Source organism: Megalops cyprinoides, chromosome 10 (assembly GCF_013368585.1).
Source record: "Megalops cyprinoides isolate fMegCyp1 chromosome 10, fMegCyp1.pri, whole genome shotgun sequence".
Classification (NCBI taxonomy): domain Eukaryota; kingdom Metazoa; phylum Chordata; class Actinopteri; order Elopiformes; family Megalopidae; genus Megalops; species Megalops cyprinoides.
Window position 1 is genome coordinate 12,166,662 of NC_050592.1, and position 24,383 is coordinate 12,191,044.

At 43.1% G+C, this 24,383-nt stretch overlaps 1 protein-coding gene across 4 annotated transcripts in view; it reads left to right on the forward strand.

Moving 5' to 3' along the window:
- The first annotated feature begins 2,615 nt into the window (after window positions 1-2,615).
- The window catches only part of LOC118784256 (DENN domain-containing protein 4B-like), a 38,278-nt gene continuing 16,510 nt past the window's right edge, over window positions 2,616-24,383 (forward strand). Inside the window, exons 1-10 of one of the 4 annotated variants that reach the window (XM_036538358.1) lie at window positions 2,616-2,796; window positions 18,463-18,780; window positions 19,427-19,679; window positions 20,659-20,728; window positions 21,188-21,357; window positions 21,884-22,125; window positions 22,472-22,538; window positions 23,123-23,181; window positions 23,664-23,808; window positions 24,176-24,351. In XM_036538358.1, the coding sequence (XP_036394251.1) occupies window positions 18,485-18,780; window positions 19,427-19,679; window positions 20,659-20,728; window positions 21,188-21,357; window positions 21,884-22,125; window positions 22,472-22,538; window positions 23,123-23,181; window positions 23,664-23,808; window positions 24,176-24,351 (1,478 nt within the window). In that variant the 5' untranslated portion in view covers window positions 2,616-2,796; window positions 18,463-18,484. Of the gene's footprint in view, window positions 2,797-17,703; window positions 17,773-18,042; window positions 18,205-18,462; window positions 18,781-19,426; window positions 19,680-20,658; window positions 20,729-21,187; window positions 21,358-21,883; window positions 22,126-22,471; window positions 22,539-23,122; window positions 23,182-23,663; window positions 23,809-24,175; window positions 24,352-24,383 lie in introns of those variants that run through there. The other 3 variants (XM_036538357.1, XM_036538359.1, XM_036538356.1) reach the window with 3 other exon arrangements.

The following is a 24,383-nucleotide window of genomic DNA, read 5'->3' on the forward strand; positions in this document are numbered from 1 at the left end:
GCAAGTGTTACAGGTATTTTCTCCCTCCCATAAAAACATTTCTGCCTCTCTAGTAGGAAGCTTGCCATTGAATTGAAATATTAGACAGTCATTGGCACAGGGATTTGCGGTGTTTTACCCTGAAAGTGAAAAGCACCTAGAAAGGCCAAGCACCTAATCTGGCACTCATACAAAAAGAAAATGCAATTCTTCCCATTCATTTTTGTAAGCTCATACCTTGCCTTTATTTCATCTGAATCAATTTACTAAATGTTTGAAAACAAGCACTGATCAATGCTGCAATTAATGTAAGCACCTTTAATTGCCTACATAAAACAGCTGTATATAGTGCAATCAGTGACCATAGTGTTAATCTAATGATTATGTATGGAAAGCATTGGTGAAAGTAGTAATGATCAGGGAGATTGAGTGCTGTTGTGCATAGCCCCTCATCATCTTTCATGTTTCCCCAAAACTGCCACAACAATTGTGCAATTTGTAATTTCATGTAAAAACCAGTATTGTCCCGTAACCCCTCCGTACACCTGTCCTAGTGCCTACTGTGTAGGCAGAATGGTCTGCTGAATAAGACTGAGCGTTTTACGTTAAGTGATTGAAAATTGAATTTTGTTGAGCTTGCAGATGCAGATCTGGATCATGGATTTAGCCAGCTGTGAGAATACAAATGGTGGAGGATAGAGCCAGGAGGCTTGTGATGAAGCATATGGGAGGCAGTGCTTGGTCATTTGATGCTAAGCAAGAGCTTAATGTTACAATGCTGGTTTTAACAGTGGCAGGTTGATGTGCATAGTTTCAGAAACGGATGAGGTCTTGAATCATTCGCAGTGCTAACTGTCTGATTTGTCCCATTTTGTGCACCATATGGTCGGTCCTTTTATTTTCTGTTTCAGTCTTAATTGCACTCCCAGCTCTTCTAGAATAGAGTGAACTGTAAGAAAACATGTGGAATTAGATGAACAACTGTTGGGGCCAATGAATGTTGCACTGCATAGGTAGCTTATACTAGCCTTTAAGAACTAGGTATTGATAATCAACTGTTTGCCGAGGTAGTGAAGCAGGACATGTAGCGGAAACATAGGTGGGATCATGCAGATCGTGTGATGTTGGTGGTGGAAGAGGCATAGGAGAATATGAAGTACTGATTTTTTTTTTTCTCTAGGGCTCAGCGCTGGCAGCTGATCTTAGACTTGAGGACTATATAGCTGATGTGAGAGGAGACCCTGAATGCAGAGAAAATTGATCAGTACATTTGCATTATGCACTTTCCGGTTTATTTCGCTGCAAATACTGCATAACAAACTCATTTTGTTGCCATTTAGCAACTATCCAGAAAAGGAAAGAGAAGCATAAGTTGTGTGTTCTGCATGCCCAGTTTGTATATCTATTCTGTGTCTGCATTTATGCTGAGACCTGTGATTGCTATTAACAGGGAGCAGTTTTTCTTGGAATTGTCTTATTTGGAGTTTTGCAAGTGATCTAAAATGACTGCCAATTTTGTGTTAAACAAACCACAAGTAACTTGAATGTTTAAGCAGTTACTGATGCAAAAGTCTCTTAACGGCATTAACCGTCACTCTTGAAAAGGCTGTTGTGTCTTGCATGAAGTTGGAGCCATATCAGGTTTTATATGGGCTGTAGACTATAATGTGAATTCACAACAATGTGAATTGAAAGAAGTTACTCATGTCAGACCTGAGTGGGATTTCCTTGATATGCAATGAGTTCCAGCTGAGCAGCCTGTACTGCAGTAACATGAAATTTGAGCTCTGTTCTCTGCCAATAGGTGTAGCTGTTGAGCAGCATAAAATGTGATAAGAAACAGGGACGGTAAGATGATGGCCTTTTTTTTTTTTTTTTTTTTACTGACGTTACTATTGATTGCTATTGTTATTATGGTGTTATGTTGTTTGCATATGTACTTGTATTAGTTTCCCTTTTCATGGGATAAAGTGCAAAAATGTTTGCTTCTGTGAAAATTCTTTACATTTGTTTTTAATGTTTATTTTGGAATTCTAATAACCAGGGAAACAATATCTGTTGTATATAATATTCTTAAACCATAGGTGCTTCTTAAACCTAACAAGATAAAGATTTTTTAAGACTGTATATTCACAATATTTTACAAGAAAAATAAATGAGGAATGAGGGAAAAAAATGTTTTGTTCTGGGGACTGTTGGGATTCAGCCTTTGAATTGTGTGTGTGTGTGTGTGTGTGTGTATCACTTTTAGAGGGAGACCTGACTGGATAACAGAGGAGAGTTCAATAACAAAAAAAATGAAGTCGATGCTGATTACATTCAAACAACTTAAGAACTCCACTTAACGCCCCTGTGTCAGTGGAAACAACGAGTTTCTCTGTACCCGTGTAAAAAAAACTACCTTTCAAAACTTTGACACACTCGAATATCATTGAGCAATGAAGACGTGGTCTTAGTCGTATGAAAAGGGAACTGGTTATTTGAGCGCTACTGTGGGAAAGATATAATCACCATGTAGGTCATCCGCACCGAAAGGAGGCAGTGTTCGCTCTGTAGCACATCGCCATATTTTACGTATCTAGTATGGAGATACTGTCGCTCGGCCCTCTATGGTCGACCGGAGACGGAGGCCCGTGACCCCTCCCAACACAGCCATCCACGACGGTACTCCCCTGCATCCTTTAGGGTCGAAGAAACACATTCTAATGCTAGCGAAGACGTTATCAGACATGGACGTAAAATACTTCAACATGACTTAAACCGTTAGAGAGATGACATTTGCAGAGCACCACCGAAGCTGCCAGCAAGGATTACGTGGTAAGACGCCTGTCACACGATATTAATGTGGTAGCTTGCTGGTGAAGCCAGTCCATGTTGTTGTCGTTTATCTCGCACCCAATTGTAGCTAACGTTAGCTAGCTGGTAGCTAGTACTCTAGCTAGCTTGGTTGGTAGCTGGCTAAGTGATCCCATGTTTCGTTCGGTGGACTCTAACAAGGCAAAACAAGCGAATTTGCATCTCTCGACTGCTCAAGCGAAAGGGTTACTTTCACCAGTAGTGTATACGACGTGTATTGATTCCCCACATTACTTTTGTTTTCAGAATAATTCGGCTGCGACGTACAGTTTTCTCTTTTGCCTGCTGTTTTGTATGCAAGGGGGCGGGGGTGCACTGTATTAGTCAGCGAACGCAGAATCATTGTGAAAGCAAGCGAACGACTGAGCTATTGACGCCTTGCTGTTTTTACAAGCAGACGCCAAACAGTTAATTCTCCATTGACATCGACATTATGACCACATGCATACTAAATGAATACGATTGTACATATAAATGAATACGTTGTCAACAGGCACACGACTGGGCAAATTGTGTTCTCTGCCTAGTTTGCGAAATTGACCGTGATGAATACTATGCCTGACTTCAGTTTGCTCTTTATGAAAACGGTCATTGCAACAAGCAAGACGGACCCACTGTAGCAAACTAGCAGCAACAGAAGCTAACTGGGGTAGTAGCTACTAGCTACAGTAGTCATCTTACAAATTCAGACATGGTGTCCCAGTTGTACGACGCGTGGTTTGTCCTTTTCTTCCACTGACGTGAGACGGCGATATTTTGGTTTGGGTCGGATTTATGCCGTAGTTTAACCTACATATTGCTCGCCACTGCTTCCATGAACAGATGGCATAATTTCAGAATGTTGCGCGTCCCGTTTAAAATGCATTCATATACTTAAATGAAAGAAGAACGACAGTGTCATACACATTATTTTAAACGAATGGCTTCCAGTTTACAAGCAGCGTAAACAACTCCTATGACCATAGGTCCCACGTTGGCGACATGAAGAAACAGTGATGCCATATTGACTCAACCTGTTTCACTACATGCATTTCGCTGTTTGTGCCTCGCTTTAGAATTCAGTTCTGTAGACAGCGTTTGGTCATGGACAGTTTTTAAAACAACACTGTTATATAGCTGATTGCACCCTATTCTCTGTTCTAGTGTCTGCTGGCTTTTGTTCCAGCTAGGCACTTCACCGCCAGAGTCGTGATTGTCTTGACTGAACTCTTGATTCAATTAAGCTCCCCTCCTTAGCTCTGACAGAGTTAGTGGTTTGAGATAGATGGAAAGTGTGCTTGTTCATGATCTTCTAAGGCAACAGTTTAATAGTTCTGCAGTAGTCAAGTGCACTAATGTGTATGATAGTTCTCAACACTAAGCAAGGATATTAAGACATATTTCAGGTATTTGTTTGTTTGCATACAATAATACAATACAAAACAAAACTTGTAGTACTCCTAGCATGTCAAGAGATGAAGGTAGTCAAATAGCAATCATAATGAGGCGTTTGGGGAGCAGGGGAGTTGCATGTTGGTGTTGCCTGGCAGCCATTTTGCTTCAGAATGCACACCACTCATCAGATGGGTTGTATTGGAAGGAACCAATATCGATAATTAAACTGGGAGATTATTAGATGGCCAGCCTGAAAGAGCCTCATGGGAAATTTTGGCCAAGACAGCAGGAAGTCTCCTGCTCTTTTCGAGAAATGCCTTGGGATCTTTAATGACCGCAAAGGGTAATGACTGCGATTTAAAGTCCCATCCAAAGACTGCAGTGGAGAGTCCCTGTCACTGAATGGGGGAATTGGTCTGTTGTTTGGTCCAGAGGTAAGACTGCCTCTATTAGCCACACCGTGACTGTAGTTTGTCAAAATGGACAACACTGCAACGATAACAGTATACTTTACCCACTTGAAACATCATTTTTACTTGCGGTATAACAGTGACTCTGCACACAGTATAATTGTGATTTCCTAATTTTATCATAGGTTTTCATCTGTTGGATTTTTTTCCCGGTATTAATGTATTAAATGTATGAAAATTCACATTAGACATCTTTTCCCTTAAAAAAAACTATACTGTGTCCAATATATAGCTCAGGTATTCACAAGTGCTCACATTTAATAGGAGTGTCAGCTAAATATCTGGCACTTACGCAGTTCATTATAAATCCAGAAGTGTTGTTGTGTTGTTGGTGGTGAAGGATTTTTCAGACTAGCCAGATGCACCAAGTTGGTGATTGTAAAGGTATGCACTGTGAGAGTTTTTTTTTAAATGCAGTCAGACTTGACTGGAAGCAGACTGCTCTAAAATGACACTAAGCTGTGGTGATGACGTGCTTGCCTTTGCGTCAGTGCCCCACCTTGTGTACCACTTGTTAATTGTTTCTGTTGTTTCCCAGACGTGATTCTTTGAGTGCCATTTTGTGTAGAGAACCTAGCATGAGACAGCCAGGGACCAAAAACAAACAAAGTGTTCAGAATTCAGAACTGCCACACTGTTCTGTAGTCTTTCCCCCGAAAATCCATTCCCAGCCCTGAGGATATGAACGGAGTCGCCCACACCCCCTCTCATCACTCTGTGGCAGACTAACTGTTACTGACACATGACATAATAATTCCTCCCAATCTCCTTTTGTAAGCTGACAGGGAATGATTTCACTTTTCATCTCATTTGGTTTTTTCTGATTTGTGTTTTTCCTTTTTTTTTTCTCCTTGTGGAAATAGTGCAGTATAGCATACCCTGTTACAATGTGATCATGAGGGACACTTACATCAAGTCAAAGTGGTTGATTGTAGACACAGCCAGATCCAACACTTTTTCACTGTGTTCCGTTACTACTAATTACATGGGGAAATGCACATTTAATACTCAAGAAGAGCAAGACCACAGCACTTAGAGTGTCTGTTCTCACCTGTAGTTTGTCCAGAAAATGCCCACTAGAGCTTGACGAAGGACCAAGCACAGTGGAAAAGTTGGAGTGAAAGCAGTGGAATTCTAGTCTGCATGTAGTTGCAAGAGGGATAAACAAATTCAGTTTTTTTAATTTGTTTTGGATATGAAGTAAAACTTTTGAACTGTTTGAAAATGCATCACGTCGACTTGCTGTGAAAAGGTCCTTACCCACCGCATATACTGAATTTGAAAAGAAGAAACGGGTTTCTTTTCCCATTTGTACAGTAACTGAATATAAATGGTGGTTTTCCTATCTGTGTGGATGGGTTACTGTGCTCATTAGGAACAATGGCAATTTGCTTTGAATTTAAAATATTACTGGTAGGAGGTATAGAGAAACAAATTATCTGCAATATAAATATAGTTAATATGTTACAATTTTAAGCAAAGATAGTGTAAAATATAACATGAAATATACATTTATTTTACTTTACCTTTTACAGTATATACATGATTCATAGTTGTACTGTACCCTTTAGGCCAACCTTAGAAAGAGTTACAAAATATAATTCTTTGTGACCTAATGCACATGTCATGTTATGATAAAGTAAGAAAAGACACACTGGAATTTTTAGGCTATGGGTAAATCTAGTTTGCTACAGCACATTACACAAATATGCAGCCACGGTATGACTAGTCACATGTGTCATAACTGTAAACTTGAAAATCCCAACTTGTCAAAGGGCAAGGATTCCAGTGATTCTAATACAATACAAGTAATTCAGTTCATGTGCGTATATTGCATAGCGTTAATGTCATAATTTATTTTAAATGTGAGTTCTCATCACTTAATCTGCCCTTGACTGTTGTAAAATATGATATTCTTGGATTGCTCAAGTTTGGGTGTCTGTCAAATTAGCCGCTGTGAAGTGGTGACACATGGCCGGAAATAACAACAAAAGTGTGAATAGCATGAAACTAGTGTCACTTCAAGACCAAACTAAGCTTTATGCAAACATGTTCATAAACAGTTTTTTTTATTTGTGGTTAAATGTATCATCAGGCTTAGTAGGTACATGGGCTTAATAGGTACATTTATCCTATACATCTGACTTGCAAGGATCATTTACTTCATGCTTACTCATGCAGTTAGATGGGGTCCATTAAACTCATTTCAAAAGCCTCAAGAAAATGTGACTTATTGCGAGCATGGCTGGGCAGTTTTGTCCCTTCAGAGCTGTTCAGCTGGCATGCAGCTCAAGATGCCCTTTGCTACCCGTCATTCTGAGCTACTGAGGCGTGAAAGGGAATGTGGACACACTCAGGTAATCTCCCCATCTCCCGTGGATATGAAAAATGAGATTACCTTTGTACTGTGTGGGGTACAGGATACAACTGCTTCATAGACACAATGGCCCTGCACATTCAGCACTTTGATGTGCATGGCTGTGAATCGTATGAGCTGTAATCCAATTCTTCATAAAAAAGGCTCTTGTTAGACTAGGGCAGATGGTGCACAACTCCACCTTTGGAGTATTGGACTGGTTCTACTTTTCATTTTACCTAAACTACTGAATACTATGTATCCACAGCAACAGGCCTGGCTGCATTCATCACTTGCAGTTCCAGCTGAACTTAAATTGACTCAGTAAACTGTCTGAATGAAATCTGCTGTTAGTGGGAAAGGAATGACTGGAATACCAGATATTTTGTTAAACTGAGAATTAAAAGCAAGTCTGACAGATTAACATTCAGTGTTCAAGTCTGCTCAATGACAGCAATGTAAGTCAAAGATATGGACTGATCAGCACCTTCCCTCTTTAAGTTATTATTCCTTTAATTGGCCTGTTTGAAGGTTGTGATGAAGGGCTGTGCATGTCCAGCTTAGATGAACTATTGATATGCGTGCAAGTTGATAACTGTAGTCCTCTGCAGCGCTGTGTCATCTTATTGCCACCATCTACACCATTAATCAAAAATCAGTATTCCCTGATGAGGCTGACTGTGTGTTCAAGGCTTTTGAGTAATAGATGATTTTGGGAGGTTTTGGTAGATTTTTATAAACTAGCTTGTAGGGGTTTGTTGAGATGGTGCTTATTGGGGTCTGCCGAAATGAGGTAGGTGCTTGTGTAACATTGTAAATTTGTCACCATGGCTGCCATCTCAAACAGGTTGACTCTGTCTCCCCTCTCAACAAGCATTACAGCCACGGTGTGCTGGAGCATGTTGTGTCTTGTCAGGAATTGCAGTTTTGTAGGGAAAATGGTTCCTTGTGTTTGATAAGGAAAGAAGCCCTAGAGCCCAAATGTAGGATTGTAAGCATTACATGTCTTTGTGAAAACCACACACTTACATCAACTAAATTATTTTCTGTGTTCTTTATTTTTGCATCTATACATGTATCCAGAAATACTTTAGGGACCAGTATTCCAAATGCTACCAAACAGTTTTGGTCTCAGACACCCCCACTTTTGTAATCCCCTCTGAAAGTGAAAAAGGACAAAGGTAAGGTAAAAAAAAGAGGTAAAACTGGGGACCTTATAGATTCAAGGCTAAAATTATTTAGCTGTATTTTGAAAATACTCACAAGGAAGTGGTTGAAGTTGCAGTTCATTCTTTACATTGCAAATCATGACTTTAGAGAGGGTTAAGATCAACATGCCAGACTGAGTTATGGGTATTGTTTGGATATATCTTCAACATTTACAGAGGTTTTTTATTGTAAATATTTGTAGCTGGGGAAGAGGTATTTATGACATATTTTGTACTCTAAACACTAAATGTGTTGTCAACAGATATTAACTTACAGGGGCCTTAGAATGGATCTTAATGACCTTGTTGGTTAGATAACCAGCATGTCATTAACCTTTCATATGTGATTTTGACTTCAACGGGCTTGGAATGACTGTTATGAATTGCATCGTGTGGTTGGAGCAAGTCCAAAAGCAACAGATCAGCCTCATTGTTCCCATAGCTTATGGATAAAATTAGGGTTACATAGAGAAATCTGATCGTAGTCTAGTGCATAGGGGTCCGATCTCCAGTTAACACAGCACCACTCTGGTCAGATAACAGATCCATAACAGTTAAAGAGGTTTTAGTTTATTAAAGGAGTTTAAAACAATAACTGAATAAATGGATCTACATGACATTTTTTTTTCCAATTTTCTGACTAGGTGACATGGAAAAGACACTTGGTGGGTCAAGAAAAAATAGCCATGGCTTTAGTATCCCTCCTCTATTTAAAATTATTGGACAGAACCTAGTCTTCCATTTGGGTTCGGCATTGTCAAAGTTAGCTGTGGTGGAATTGCATGGAAAAGAGATGTGTTGTGTGATAATTGTCCCCATATTAAAGGAAAAAACGGAGGCCTGACCTGAAACCTCCTCCAGTTTCAGCCCTGCTCAGTGTCACTGACACTGGAGAAGAGGAGAAAGTTTCTACTCTGATGTGAGGAGTCCCTGAGTTGGGGTCGTGTCCCAGGCCCAGGCCCAGGCCCTCCCCAGCTGTTCCTGACCCTCACTAGCTGAGCGGGGTTTGCGGAACTGGTTTGTATTTCTGTCAGTGAAACTGCCTAGCCAGCTGTGCATTGCTATAAAGGAGGTGCGTCCAACCCATAAATACATCAAATCAGGAAGCGGGCATTCAGACAGGATCTGAGCGGTGCTGTGGGATGGTGCATCTCTCCCTTTTTTGGAGGACTGCCTTTTCCTGCTGCTGCATGGTTGGGACTGAGTTGAGATAAAAGACACTGAAGCCCCCCCTCGCTGTCACCTTCAGTAAAGTGGTGATAGCTGCGTCTCTGTCTGTGCCTGTGGCATCCTGTGCGTCTAGCTGGCTTCTTACTCATCCCCTTTCCTCTCCCTTTATATAACATCTCTGTTTACCTTAGTACGTGATCTAAGCTGCAGTGTATTCATCTCTTATGTTCTGATTATGAGTACACCATATTACTTTCAATATAAGTCAATCTGATGATACTGACAAAGGTAATGATATTATTGCTGCTCTGGGAAATGGTAAACATTTAACTGTGGCTGCTGAGTTTGTTCTGACATAACATGGTGTTCAGTTGGTTTTGTTTTTTGTTCTTGTGAAATGGACTGCAGTTGACAGTGCCTTTGTAAATTAGCTCAAGTCTTACATAAAAATGTGGCCATGTGTAAAATGGTCAGCTTGTTTCCCCTGTCTGAACTGCTTGGCAAAACCAGACTAAGCTGACAGGCTTGCTGGGGTGGTCCATTTAAAAAATACTGCATAAAGGGATCCTTGCATTTTTTGAGCCCCAGATCCCGAATGGTACTTTGTTGTCTGATTTAGTCAGATTTTTGACTGTTGTCACATCTGTCTCCATTTTCCTTAAGGTGATAATAAATACAGGCCTATTTATGGGGACCTTGTTATTATTCCATTGCTTCCACACTGCTGCCTCTAAGGAAATAAAATTGGAATCATTTTACTTCGGAGTGATGATTCAGTAATATCTCGTGTGGGTTCGGCATCTCCATAAGAGCTCTCAGCTGGTAAATAAATGGGGTCTCGAACTGCTCTGTCTCCACACTAGGAGCACCAGCCCTGACTCTCTGTATCTTCTTGCCGTTAAAATCGCTAAAATCCACGTCTCTTACAAGATTAGCATGTGGCTAGTTATGAGGCTGTCTGTTTTACCCTTGTATTTTACATTCACTTGTCATCTTCTGTCTGTATATATCATTTGCCAGTGCTGCACAGACTGACCTTTGGGGAAATGCAGTGTGCATGATTAGGCATTCATGCACAAATCAGTGTAATATGCATGAGCATACAGAGATGCATACGTATGCACACATGCAGGAACACGCCCAAACACAAGCACACAGAGTACCCTCCATGTTTCCAGCCCCCTCCCTTTCTTTCACCGTGGGGAATATATTTATCCAGCGTACTGGTATGACTACACTTCAGCCTGCGACATCAAACCTGGCGACCGCTCAAAATAAACCGCTCTCCCTTTCTCTCCTCTCACTGTTTCACTGGCTCTCTCTCCCTCTCGCCTTTCCCCTGTCATCTATCTCTTTAATCCCTCTTCCTTTTCCCGTCTTCCTTCCCTGGCTTTGCTTTTGCTTTCTGTCAGCCTGCAGACCGTACTCTCTCTCTCTCACACACACACACACACACACACACACATATACACATACACACACACACATAAACACGCAGTGTGAGATTCTGGGGCTTGTCCATCTCACCCAACTCAAGACACAGTCCCTTTGACCTCAGCCAAGGACTGTGTGTCACCGCCCGCTCTGCTCTCAGGAGCGCGTAAACAAAAACATACAGCCAACTCGAATCTGCGATGTGCCAATAACGAGGAAATGTTACACTACACCCATTTACTGTATTCGACAAGATGCCCTCTAGGCAGGAGACTCGCTTGTCTTACGCGTGGACATAGCCGTTCTTGTCGTAGGAGCTGTTCATGTTTGTGTCTTGCGCATAGGATTCAAACTCAAAGCCTCCTGACCCGTGTGTCCAGTGTATGAAACACTACACCACACTGCTGCTCTGCACGGCTTGCCAAATAGTGATCTGATGAGTGCAGTGTTTGGTTAGAATTGCCATAGGAAACTCTGGTGTGTGTAGCTGGGGAAAGGAAGTGGATAGTACACTTCTATGCAGCAAACCCTGAAAATACTAATACAGCTTTATTAAGGCATCTGTAAGACATGATAATTTGACAGGATAGACAATCAAGTTGTAATAGTAACCTCACAATGGTTTACACAGCTTTAAATTTTTTGAAGGGATAAAATGGTTTCGTATCATTTAATTTATGTAGTCGACAGTCGGGTAGAATTTGAGTCGTACATTTTCTTGAGCCAGCTGTTTAACTCCCATACGTGTGCTTATTGTTGAGATGTTTTCTTCCCCACCTCTCCCGAGGGAATTTTAACTGTCTCTCCTAGACAGCTTTAGAGTCATCCTCTGCCGCGCACTGTTTCTCTGCCTGCCTCTTTGTCGCGTTTAATAGTCTGCAAAATGCTGTAGCGCCCGTGGGAATGAGCTCATGTTGAATGCCTCCTTTGGAGCAAGCAGTGCTATAGTGTTGGCCACTTCTGTACCTATTCCGTTGTAAGGCACAGTAGGCCCAGTGCCCCTCACTTTATTACAGGGAGGAGCATTTGAGAACTAGCTTTAAATAGCGGTGCCCACTGGAAATAGCTGTTTCTCAGGAGTGCTGACAGTCAGAGACGCTGCGGCCACGTGGCTCGCCAAACGCCACTGGAGCGGAATCAACGCGTTTTTTTTTTTTTTTTTGCGAAAGCAGGACAACATGAGCCCCAGCAAGATGGCTTCAGCCCCAGAACCTGTGTGGGATTGTGATTTTGGCTGAGCGTCAGCCCTCTGCTACACAGGTCCTGAACAGAGTGTCACACGGTGACATAGAGGTAGGGCGCTGAGAATGGAGAGGACTGAGGAGAATCTGAGATGGAGTTAACAGAACCTACTACGCTCTAGTTGCACAAAATGAGGCTAATTGGTGCTTTTGTTTTAAGGCTTTCTGTTTTTTTTATTTGTTTGGCTTGTAACAGCTTGGGAAAGTTGTGTGGGAGTTCAGAAAAAAAATGAGATGAGGGACCATTAATGGAGGGAGGTTTTGCTGTTTGCGCTGGAATTACTCCATGCTTCGGTCAGTTGTCCCTGATGTTCGTGTTTTTACCATTCGACATGGGTGGTTTGGACCTGGTGACATGGATCACATGGGACTCATTATTTCAGGTATTATTTTGTTATATAAGAAAACATTGAAATTCACCTGCAGCCAAAAGGACTGAGATGTTCATTGAAAACTGTGGGTGTTGTACTTACCTGCTCCATGCTGAAAATACTCCTTTGCCAGTGTGTTGCAACATCAGCAAGATGATGCTCAAGGAGTGTTTGGAAAAAGCTCTGTGGTAAATATAGAGTGAAGTGTTGTGGTATTAGCTGCTCATGATTTGAAATGCACAGTGTAGTTCTTAAGTGTGTCGGATGTCAGCCTGGAGGGACTTCCTTTCTGCTTTTGAGAGGGCTTTGTACCTTAAATGACGCATGCTGCTAACTTTAGGGGGAAAAGGGTTTGGCTTTCCTTCTACATCTGTCATGGTTTGGGTTCCAGAGCACAGTTTTTGTTTTAACTGGAGAAAAATGTGCGAAGGTGTCACTTGTATATATATATATTGATTATTGTGGCTGTAATTTGTTTGTGTGTTTTGTTTGTTGTTGATTATTGCTGAAAGATGAATTTTATGTAAGGTCTGTTTGCTTTTCTGCTCATATGATTGCTTTCTCAGTGGGTGCTTGGGTGTTAAGATAGGCAAGCTTCTGTGTCTGTGATCTGGACCTATGAACAAGTTCTATTCTGAACAAGTTGATTTGAATGTGTGAGTAGACAAACACACAGACACTACTTAAACTGCAACTGTAGTGGGCTAGAAGGGAATTAATTAAGTGGATCACAAGTGAGAAACCAAAACAGATCATTAGGTGCTGTTGAGGCCTTATAAAAGAATCAGTCTCTTAGTCACGTCAGCGTTCAGAGTGATGCTATTTTCGGTCAGCCTGTTGATGGCTGTTGCTCCTCTGCAGGCCGCGTTTTTCCTCCTCTTGTCTGTCTCTGTTTTTATATAAATGCGTACATGATGACATCAGGTGCCCGGTTCTCAATGAGGCATTGTGGGCTGGTCATGCTCCCATGAGAGTGCTATTGTTGTGATGCCCCTGTGTTGGCGTGGGTGCCGTTGTACCAACTGGGCATCTCTCTGTGATGCTCTATTCACCCTCAGCTCAGCAGCACTGAATACTTCCTCTGTCAGGGCCCTGGGCTGTGATGTCGACGTGGGCACGTGGGCGCCCTAGCAAGTGAATGACCCAGCTTTCCTAGTGTTTTTCCTGAGAACCTTAACCTGTACAATGATCGCATTATGTGTTTTCCCGCAAAAAAATGCTAAAACAGTGATATTCTGGAATACAAATTAGTAATAAAAGTAATTATGTAAGAAGAATTGCACATCAAATTTGCAGACAAGTCAGTGTCAGTGTAGGCAAGGAGGTTTGATTAATCAAATTTATTAAACCACTTCTTATTGATGCTGCCTCCCACTCATTATTCCATATGGCATATTCACACAGCCAATTTTTCTTCATCAGGTTTGTTTAGGAGTAATCAAGATGCAAAGGCAGGAACAATTCTCAGCACCTGTCTTCTGTTGAGATGCTTTGCAGTAAAGAGTACCCAAGGGCGCCTCAAGGCTACAAGAAGCAGCAATCACAAGAGATGTCAGTTCCTCTGGGCATTGTGTGAGGGTTTCCGAGGGTAGATGCTGCCTCCGTACATCAGTCGATTAGGCAGCACAGGACGGTAAAGGATCAGAAAACAGTATTTGAATTATGCGTGAATGACTCACAGTGCGTTAGAACACCCACACTGTGTATCCAAATTAAAGCTTGAGAGGCCACATCCAGCTGGAGTATGCAGAGTCTGCAAACAGCAGTGTACAGAGTCTGATGCAGGTGCTTGGCTGGAGAGGAGTGCCCCTGAGAATATGATTGCTTAAATACCCGGGATTGCTGACCTGGCCCACAAATCATAATGACAGAGCAGTGAGAGGCTGTGGAACAGCAAGGGCAGATCCAGGGCAGGGAGCTGTCTGGGACCTGCAGTGTCGGGGGAGTTTGTGGGAGGGTGTTGGTTACTGTTAACCCTCAATCGCGTCTTTGTCTCTTTCGCTGGTCTGCACAGCCCTTATCAGCTGCAGACACTTGGAGAGGATTCAGCTGCCTTTCCCAATGGCCTGGGCCAGGCAGCTGTAATCTGCATACACATGCTTTGGGGTTATCATTGGGCTGAAGAACAGTATATTAACAGCTATCAATTATTTAAAATGAATTGGGCCTCTTAAGTCTTGAAGGTCTCAATAATTTATGTTACCTGTAGCCCATCCTGCTGGCCACAATTATACTGTAAGTGATAAAAATACCATCACTTGTCATTTTGGTTTGCCTGTGGCTTGTTGCCTGTTCTTTGAAGCATCTGAGTCATTTAAACTTGTAACTATCCATATTTTATAAAAAAATATTGCCTACGTAGTCTTCTGAAATTTTCCGTGTGTGATTGTTTTTGAATACTCCTGTTGGAAGTATTTTAGTGAGGTAGGAGTGTGGTTAGAAATTGTCCTGTAGTGATGTTTGCATTTCTCATATGTCTTAACCAGTTCTCCTCTTTTGTTGGAGTGACATCTTTTGTGACCCTGTTGTGTTATTTCTGTCAGCTAATTTGCATGTTATGCATCACACACACACACACACACACACACACACACAGGTTTCAGATCAGAGTTTGTTTCCATGCTGACCGTCTGCACTAGTGGGAGGGAAGTATAATTGAAGATATGCAGATGCATTAATAGGACAGACAGAAAGCTCAGTGGGCTCTAGGGGGTTAGACCAGCACTGTTTGGTACTTCTCATTCTAGTTTATTTCAAGTTAATCCAAGAACTGTTTACTGTGTATTTTTTATAGTTTGATTCCCAGCTGGGGCATTACTGTTGTACCCTTGGGCAAGGCAGTTAACCCACATTGCCTTAGTAAATATCCAGCTGCATGAATGGATGGTTCATAAACTATGTAAGCCACACTAGATGAGGCAATATGCTAACGAAATATGACACAATGTGTACAAGCTGTTTGGAACGAATTGACTCTGAATTGGATCCACTATCGTACGTGATCCCATAATCAATGAACTGCCTTTCTGTCCTAATTTAATCAAATTGTGTCTCAGACTTTCTTTGACAGAAGATGGGCAGAGCTTCCTTTCCCCCGAATGTGTGAAGAGTCTCGCCTCTTTGGGTGAAAGGCAGGGCGCGGCAGCTTGTGTCGTGGAAACTGCTGTTCAAGTATATTGTTACCTCATTGTCATTTAGCAGAAAGTCTTATCCGGAGTGACTTATAAAGTTCATCTGCGACATGAGAAGTTGCGCAAACAGAAGACTTCAAACCACATATGAACAAACGTCAGTGCCAAACATAGTGCTGAGATCACAAGTTCAAAAGCCTAGTGTGCGTAGTTAAAAAACGAAAGTGCACCACAGATCTACACAACAGAAGGACTGATTTCAGCGCTACACATCCACATGTGTATTTACACATAAGAGAAATGAAAGATCACAAAAGTGAAAGGAAACTTTGAAGCCTATTAGATCTGTCCAGCAGTAATATGAACTTTTCTTTGGCACATGTTGTTAGTTGTTCTGCATGGCAGACTGCTCCATTTTCATATAATGCTTACTTGTTGTATCTGTTCATTTCTCGTGTTCTTCATATGCAAATAAGTATCACCTGTGACCAAAGGCTTAAAATATATTATTATATTTAGCCCATACCGCCACCACTTGATAATTCTTCCCCATTTGAGTTCCTCTCATGCAGCACTTGAATTTTTGTCTTGATCGTTTCATATCAATTGACCATTTCACTGAAGTAATGCGAAACATTTCACGTATTGTGGAAAAACCAATTATCTTCTGCTCAAATGCCAATCGACATAGCATCAGCACGTGTGGGATTTGATGTGCACATCTTAAAGCGATCAATCAATCAAACATTACATAAAGTAAAAGTGTCACTTCCCACATTATACCGTAGTGAAAATGCTTGAGACAGGAGGCAAAGCTCCCTTATGAATCAGTTAGATCACTGATTCTCAATCCTGCTCCTGGGGCCCCCCTGCTCCACACATTTTCCGCCTTTCCCTGCTCTACCTGCCTGACTGAACTCATCATTGGCACTTTTGATTAGCTGAGCACACCTGATTTAATCAAGAGCATGTTAATCGCACTAATCAGGTGTGTTTGGAGCAAGGATAGATAGAAGATATGCAGGGCAGGGGGGCTCCAGGAGTAGGATTGAGAAACGCTGAGTTAGATGAAGGAAGAATGTGTTCTGTGAAGAGGACGTTGTAAGTGATGTCTACAGATCCTGTGAGTGAAGGCCAAACGGAAGGGAACATTCTGCACCTTGGGTTTCATTCATCAACAAGTGTTGTCAACAACTACTAAAATTTTTGATCGTGCACAAAATATAGAAAGCAAAGCTGTGATTTATCTCAGAACATGCACACATGCATTTAGTTAATATTCCTGATCAACCCTAGGTGCTCTAAATGACCTTGCACACGCACACGTGTTTGCTTTTGCTTTAAAAGCACCCCACTTTGCCCTACGTGGTATTTGTACCCCTATATAGCTTTTCACTGTAAAAGTTTCTTCTTAACTCGCAACACGGTAATCGCAGTGATTTGTTTCCCCCATCGTTATGTGTAGGGGTATACATTTTTGATTTGCATTCCACGTCAATTGATTCCTTTTAATCAATTTGGACGCCGTGCGGTACAGCCCTGCGTGTGACCCGTATGTGTCAAGTATGCTGTTGTTGTTTCTCTAGACTCAGGTGTGATCAGGAGATTTGCTATTAGTGGACAATGAGAGCTTTTCCTGCTTACACAGACAACTGTGTAAATCTGGCAGCTTCAACTCAACATCATATTTTCTGAGAGGCCATGCCAGGGCATGAACTGAAGGGATGTTAAATAAGCTTATTTAAACGTCTCACAGATGAAATGGATGCACATATTTTACATGTATTTCGGGTTGACTGAGTTGTCACATGCTCGGTTTATAGACTATTATGGTGATGTTGAACCATCCTGCCTGTAAAAACATGCTGTTTTTCACTTGAAAAAGTAATGAAAAATTAAATACCCTCATTTATCTGTAGGCCAAACTTTGCAATTAATCCTCCAGATTAGATTCTCTGTTCTTCCTGTCAATGGAGGAGTCACCTCGGAAACCACACAGGAAGTAGTGTCATCCGTTCACCAGTGCGCCTGGGAAGTAGTTCATGAATGCGCAGGAAACAGGTTGCTAGGGTTGGCTTCCTGTTTTGCTATTAACCACTGTTTAACTGAAGCCACATGTCTCACTTTCAATTTTGCACCTGTTTAATAGTCTACACCTACACAATTGCCTCCTCAGAAAAAGGTGATTTTTTTGGGAAGCGCCCAGGTTGCAGGGCAACTTGGTCATGTGTTGTGAAAGTTTTAGTAAAGGAAACATGTAGCTGACATTGGCAGATTTGTTTGATTCCTGTAATGCAGCTTCAGCAAGACAGTTATGCAAGTGGGTTTTTACTGGTGCCTTTAAGCACTCTGACACAACAGGATCCTGTTTTTTTGCTGTCTCTGTGTATTTGATGAACTCGCCCATAGAAACGCAAAAATAGGAACTGGCTCTTGTTAGTGTTCTGCGATATCAAAATAGTCGTACATTTTTCAGGGCGACATGAGAGTTACTAGCCGTTTCAAGATATTTACACTTCTTCAGTCAAGCGTTTGATTCTTTTGTGATAGACGATAATGTTCACAAGTATTTGGCCGTGAAGAGAGGAGTGGCTGCTGAAATGGATTGCACAGAGTGGGTAGAGACAAGTGAAACCAGCAGTTTGGGGCATTTCAGCATGACGATCGAAAGAGCAGATAGGACCTCTTTGGTTTTGTTTTTTATTGCTTCAACAAAATACATTTTATAGTAGCTGTAGATGTGGTTGTTACTAGAATATAACCCCTGTCTGTCCCTGGCTCTGTCTCTCCTTCTCTCTCTCTCTTCCACTCCTCACTCTCTCTGTCTCTCTCCCTCTCTCTCTCTCGCCCTCCTTCCTCTCCTTGGCCCCAGCAGTGGCGGGCAGGCAGACGGCATGACTGAGGAGAAATGCCCGCAGCTGGTGGACTACTTTGTGGTGGCTGGGCTGGCGGCACGGTCGGCGCCCCTGGACGAGGAGGGGCAGCAGAGGGGGGGCCGAGCGGTGGAGCCCGTGACGGACCTGGCGGTGATCGCCCGCGGCCTCGGGGAGGAGGTGCCGGAGGGCTTCACCTGCATCGAGAAGACCCAGGGAGGGCACCCGGCCGAGCTGAGCGCTGGGCTCATCAACAACCCCCACATGTTCCTCTGCTACAGGAGAGGCCACGACAAGCCGCCCATCCTCGACCTGGGGTGAGAGAGGGGCGGCACACGGGACAGATATTTACTGCACTCGCATACAGGTGTAGACATCGGGCAATTGAATGGGGATAAAGTCAGTACAAGTGCCCAGTACAATTGGCTATAACTAGATCTACCAAGGTTCTGTTTGAATAAGATACACAGTGTGAAGTCAGCCTGAATGTAAAGGATTTCATGGGTTTGTGACGGTTCCTGCATGTGCTGTCGTTGGTAAGTTTTAAATGCACTCAGGGGAGTACAAGTGGCTCTAAAATGTAATAGCATGTTATGAAAAAAGATCATTATATTAAGCAAATCGGTTAAGTACTGCAAAATGTTGTTATTAAAATTATTTCAAGTACCTTGTTGGAAAACTCCAAGTACATTGAGCATTGAAGCACTTTATTCTATGTAAGAGCAATACCGTGATTGAATTACCATGTGATTCAGTTGTGAGAAGGTGAAGATGGACACAGTAACGTACTTGCTCATTGTAAACTATGGATTACTGTCTCAGGTGTTTATTTCTTGAGTACACAATGTTAGCCAAGAGAGCGACTGGCAAGATCCAGCTGTACTAACTGTGTAAACGAGATAGTAAGTAAGTAAAAGATGCAAAAGCAGCGTGACTCTGTGTCTTCCGTTTGCCTCTGCCCAGGGTGCTGTACGAGGGCAAGGAGCCCTCCAAGCCCGGCTGGCAGGTGATCGAGACCACGCCCTACAGCCGCTCGGCCAACCTGAGCTCGGGGGGGCCGGCGACCCACCGCACCTTCCTCACGTACCGGCGCGCCCCCGACTCGCAGGCCCTCAACACGCTGGGCGTCACTGACATCTCCCTCCTCCTGCCCAGCAAGGGCGAGACAGCGCCCCACACCTTCTGCAGAGTGGACAAGAACCTCAACACAGGCATGGTGGGTCCCGCCCCCAGCACTGAGAACCGCAGGGTCAGAGCTTCTCGAGGACTCTTCTCCCACCCGCTTTCATCGGTGGCAGAATTATATTCCACACATGACAAAGTAGCTCCCTGTACGACGATCGAAAAAGTTATTGCATTTTATCATATTTATTCTTGTGGTTCATTGTGGCTAGAGAACAACTCTTGGTAAATCAAACGCTTCTTCAGTGGAAATAACCTGATGTGAACGATTGGGAATTCTAAGAAAAACCCATTCTTCCACAAAACAATTGAGAATTGAAACGATTTAAAAAAAAAAAAAACACTTTTGCAGAAATAGCAGTTCAGGCACTAAAGGGAATGAATTGATCCTTTGTATGTGCAACACGGAAGTCTTCATTTTACTGGAAAGTTTAGGCTTTATATAGCTTTAGTCAAACAAGATAAATACAAACACTTCTGCAATCTGGCTGTGTGTGCTACAACACTGGCCTGCAGCCAGCCGGCCTTGTCCAGGCCTGACACTTGGCTGGATATGCAAAGCTGCCCAGTTAGCAGTTATCTACTTTGCAAGAACTGCAGGTTAAATTGTTGTGTGTCATCTCATTCCCTATCATGCAGTAATCTGGAAGGCGTTTGTTTTTCCTTGCCTTCTGTTCAGAAGCCCTGCAAATTTTTAATGCTTTATTTTGTCAGTTATACTTTTAGCAAGGTGGCCACAGTATCCAAAGCTGGTCTCATAGTTTTATCCCTTCTGTTTTTTGCAATTTATTGTTAGTGCCTTGACCTCTTTCTGTAAAGAGCTCGTAATCTGGAGTTATCATGATTATCTGTTTTCTTTGTCGATGTCTGTCTTGATCATGACTGGGAGTGCCGTAAATGAATTACGCTACAGACAAACCACATTCGTCTGTAGTTGCACCCGTGCTTCTTGTCAGGAGAAACAGTTGACCTTTGACCCTTTTTAATGTGGGCTTTCTGTCCTTTCTCCACAGTGGGGTCCAGCCCTGTATCTTTGCTATAAGAGAGCTGTGGCAAAAGCTAATGCCTTGGTGTATGAGGCAGGTGAGTGTTCATTTCCGCAGCTGTCTCCGTGACTCTGTAACCAGCTGTGCCGCAAGAATGCAATAGCACTGTGGTGTTGCGTGATGTAGTGATGTTCTACAGTTGTAGGCTGCTGGATCATACAGCTCATGTTTTGGACACTAGTAAGTGAGTGTGTTAGTAAGTTTACGTTCAGTTTGTGGTAATACTGAAAACAATGCCTTTGCACATCCCCCTAGTAAATCACATATCTCATTCCCATATCACATCAGGTTAGTGCTAACGTGAAAGTTCTCAAGATGTATTGAACAGTTTGTTGGATTCCAAATTGTCATCCAGTATCCCCATTGTTTTTTGCTGTGTAGTACTAGTCACATCTTAAAGCAGGTATACGGACAAGGTAATCACATAGTCCAGTGATGAAAACAGAATGTCTGACTCTCTGCATGTGTCTCTGTGTGCGTATGTGTCTCTGTACAGAACTGATCAGCCGCTACCCCGAGGCAGACCTGGAGTCTTTCCCTCTGCCAGACTCAGTGCCGGTTTTTTGTCTCCCCATGGGTGTCACCGTGGAGAGCTGGCCCCTCAACACCAAGTACCAGCTGCCCGTCTTCTCTACCTTCGTCCTCACCAGCGCCGGTGGAGACAAGGTACCTCCAGCTGGGATGCTGAGACAGTGGCTCCTAAATCCTGTGCATCACACTGAAGTCTTTACTGAACACTGCCCTGACTGCATTGGCCATTTAAAGGGAAATTTGGTTTACGGTACCAGCCAAAAGTTTGGACACAACTTTCATTCTTTACCTTTACTATTTTCCACATTTTAGAATAATAGTAAAGACATCAATACTGTGAAATAACACAAATGCATCTTATATTTTAGATTCTTCAAAGTAGCTAAAAATATTTTTTAAAAATAAAAATTTGTTTGGAAAGAATACATAGGCATCAACTTCACTGTTTATATCAGGTGTGTCCAAACTTTTGACTGGTACTGTATTTCGACCACTTGCAGATTGCTTCTTCAAAAGGATTCAAAAAGATCCTTCCCTCTTGGAGGACAGTTCTCATTTCCCCAGGTTTTTCAGTTCCCGAAAAGAAAACCAAAGACTACCTTCACAGTTGCTTTTCCTTTACGTGTCTCCCATCTGAGCTTTGACCTCCCTGCCCCCCAAGGTGTACGGGGCCGCCATCCAGTTCTACGAGGCGTTCCCGCGGGAGGGCCTGTCGGAGCGGCAGAGCGTCCGGCTGGGCCTGGTCAGCGTGGTGGACCGCCGGGCCATCACCAACCGCTCCGTGCAGGTGAAGAAGAGCATCTGCGTGCTGTCCCACTGGCCCTTCTTCACCGTCTTCCAGAAGTTTCTCACCTTCATCTACCGCTACTCCATCTCCGGTCCCCACGTGCTGCCGCTGGAGAAGTGAGCCTCAGCCCCACGCACAAATAGCTATATACCACAGGAAGGGACTTCCATGACCATTGTTATGACGTGTTGATATGGTAGTAAACCATGGCTGTATACAACAGGAATGACTTCCATGACCATTGTTATGACGTATTGATATGACAACCAAGTATGGCTATATACCACAGGCAGGACTTCCGTGACCATTGTTATGACGTATTGTTATGATAGTAAGCCATTTATGAAGCGCTCACGCTGAACAAATAAGTTACTTGTTGAAAAGAGGCTGTAAGGGAGTGAATGGAAAGCCTCGGTGTGCTCCTTTGAATGAACGACACCTCCGTGTTTCTGCCTCCCTCAGGCACATCTCGAGCTTCATGCACAACGTCCCCTTCCCCTCCCCGCAGCGTCCTCGAATACTGGTGCAGGTAAGACTCAGGCGCATAGCAAAGTGTGTCATACGTATACTCCAGCTCAGCAGTAAGATACCTGAATCGCTCTTCTGCAGCGGTGTAAACAAAATGTGATATTGCGCGATAGTGTTTGGCATGGACACTTTCATTGTAACCCATCGTTCCTTCCCCTCATAGTATTTCAGGTCCAGAAGTACAGTGCATTCTTAATAAGGATTCCGCTCCCTCCGCAGGTATAGGTTGTTCTGCAAGGTGATGGGTTTTGGTGATGACTGGTCACTGGTTAGAAAACGTGCACTCGGGATGGGGTAAACCACCCAAGAGGTCAATATGCAAGCGTATCAGAAATCCAATCATTAGAATGCCAATTGACCCTAATTCCTTCAGTCTATTAGAATATAGAAATCTCTTTTTTATTCCAAAATCATGTAGTATTTAAAAATGCAGCATGTATCGATTTGACATATAGGTGTGACAAAATGGGGAAAATCAGAGCATGGGTGTTTGATTGAAATATATGATTTCCCATCATAGTGGTTAGTTGGCGTCCTTGGGGCTTTCCGTTTAGGGGTGTGTATTGACTTTGAGTCTCATTGCAGCTCTCCCCCTATGACAACCTCCTGCTCTGCCAGCCTGTTTCTTCCCCTTTGCCTCTCAGGTAAGCAGCAGCTAAGAAAATTTCACTTTCACTTGCAAACATGTATCTTTCACTCCACCTCTCTCATTCTGTCCCTTATTCCATGTCTTTCTGCATGCCAGTTTTTGAGCGGGACTAGTAAGGATTCAGACCTTGTAACCCCATAAATAAATAGAAGCGCGTTCTGTTATGGGCCTGCTGTCTGATCTGGGATCACTGCTCATTATGTGACATCTGGCCTTTCCCCCATTATTTGCTCTGTGAGTTACATTACATTATCGTCATTTCACAGATGCTTTTATCCAGAGCAACTTCCATAGGTTATAGTTCCTACATGTTATCTATTTATACAGCTGGATATTTACTGAGGCAATTTACTTTGCCCAAGGGTACAGCAGCAGTGCCCTAGCGGGGAATCGAACCACCAACCTTTCAGTTACAAGCCCTGCTCCTTACCACTGTGCCACACTGCCGCCCTGACTTCATGACCCTTCTGTCCACAGTGGTGCCAGCTTTGTGAAGCTGCTACAGAACCTGGGGCCGGAGAACGCCTGTGCCCTCCTCCTGGCCGTGCTGACAGAGAATAAGCTGCTGCTGCACTCGCTGCGTCCGGACGTGCTCACCTCCGTCAGCGAGGCGCTGGTCTCTGTGAGTCCCACCCACATATGCAAAGCCAACCTCACACGCTGCGGAGGTCACAGAGGAAATAACGAATTCTCACATCTGCTCCAAACCTCATTTTAGCTCTTATGCATGTGCTCACAGAGCCATTGAGCTCAGATTATTGGGAGGCGCATCAAGTGAGCATCTTTCTGTACCGCCTGACTAATGTTCCCTTTGAATCCTTTTTGTGAGAAGTTAATATCGATCACTCTTTAGATTTCTTAGACCCTATTTATAGCAATCATTCACGCTTGAGGCCCATGCTAATCTGAGAAAGGTAGTACAGTTAAAAAAGTGGCCGTACATCTCTGAGTGAGTCTTCCTTTCCCTCCCTCTTTTCCTCGCACTGCAGATGACCTTCCCGCTGCGTTGGCAGTGCCCCTACATCCCCCTGTGCCCCCTGCGTTTGGCTGACGTGCTGTGCGCCCCCATGCCCTTCATCGTGGGCGTGCACTCAAGCTACTTCGACCTGTACGACCCTCCACAGGATGTGGTGTGTGTGGACCTGGACACCAACACCATTTTCCAGTGAGTTCCTACAGTGCATGGGGCTATCATTG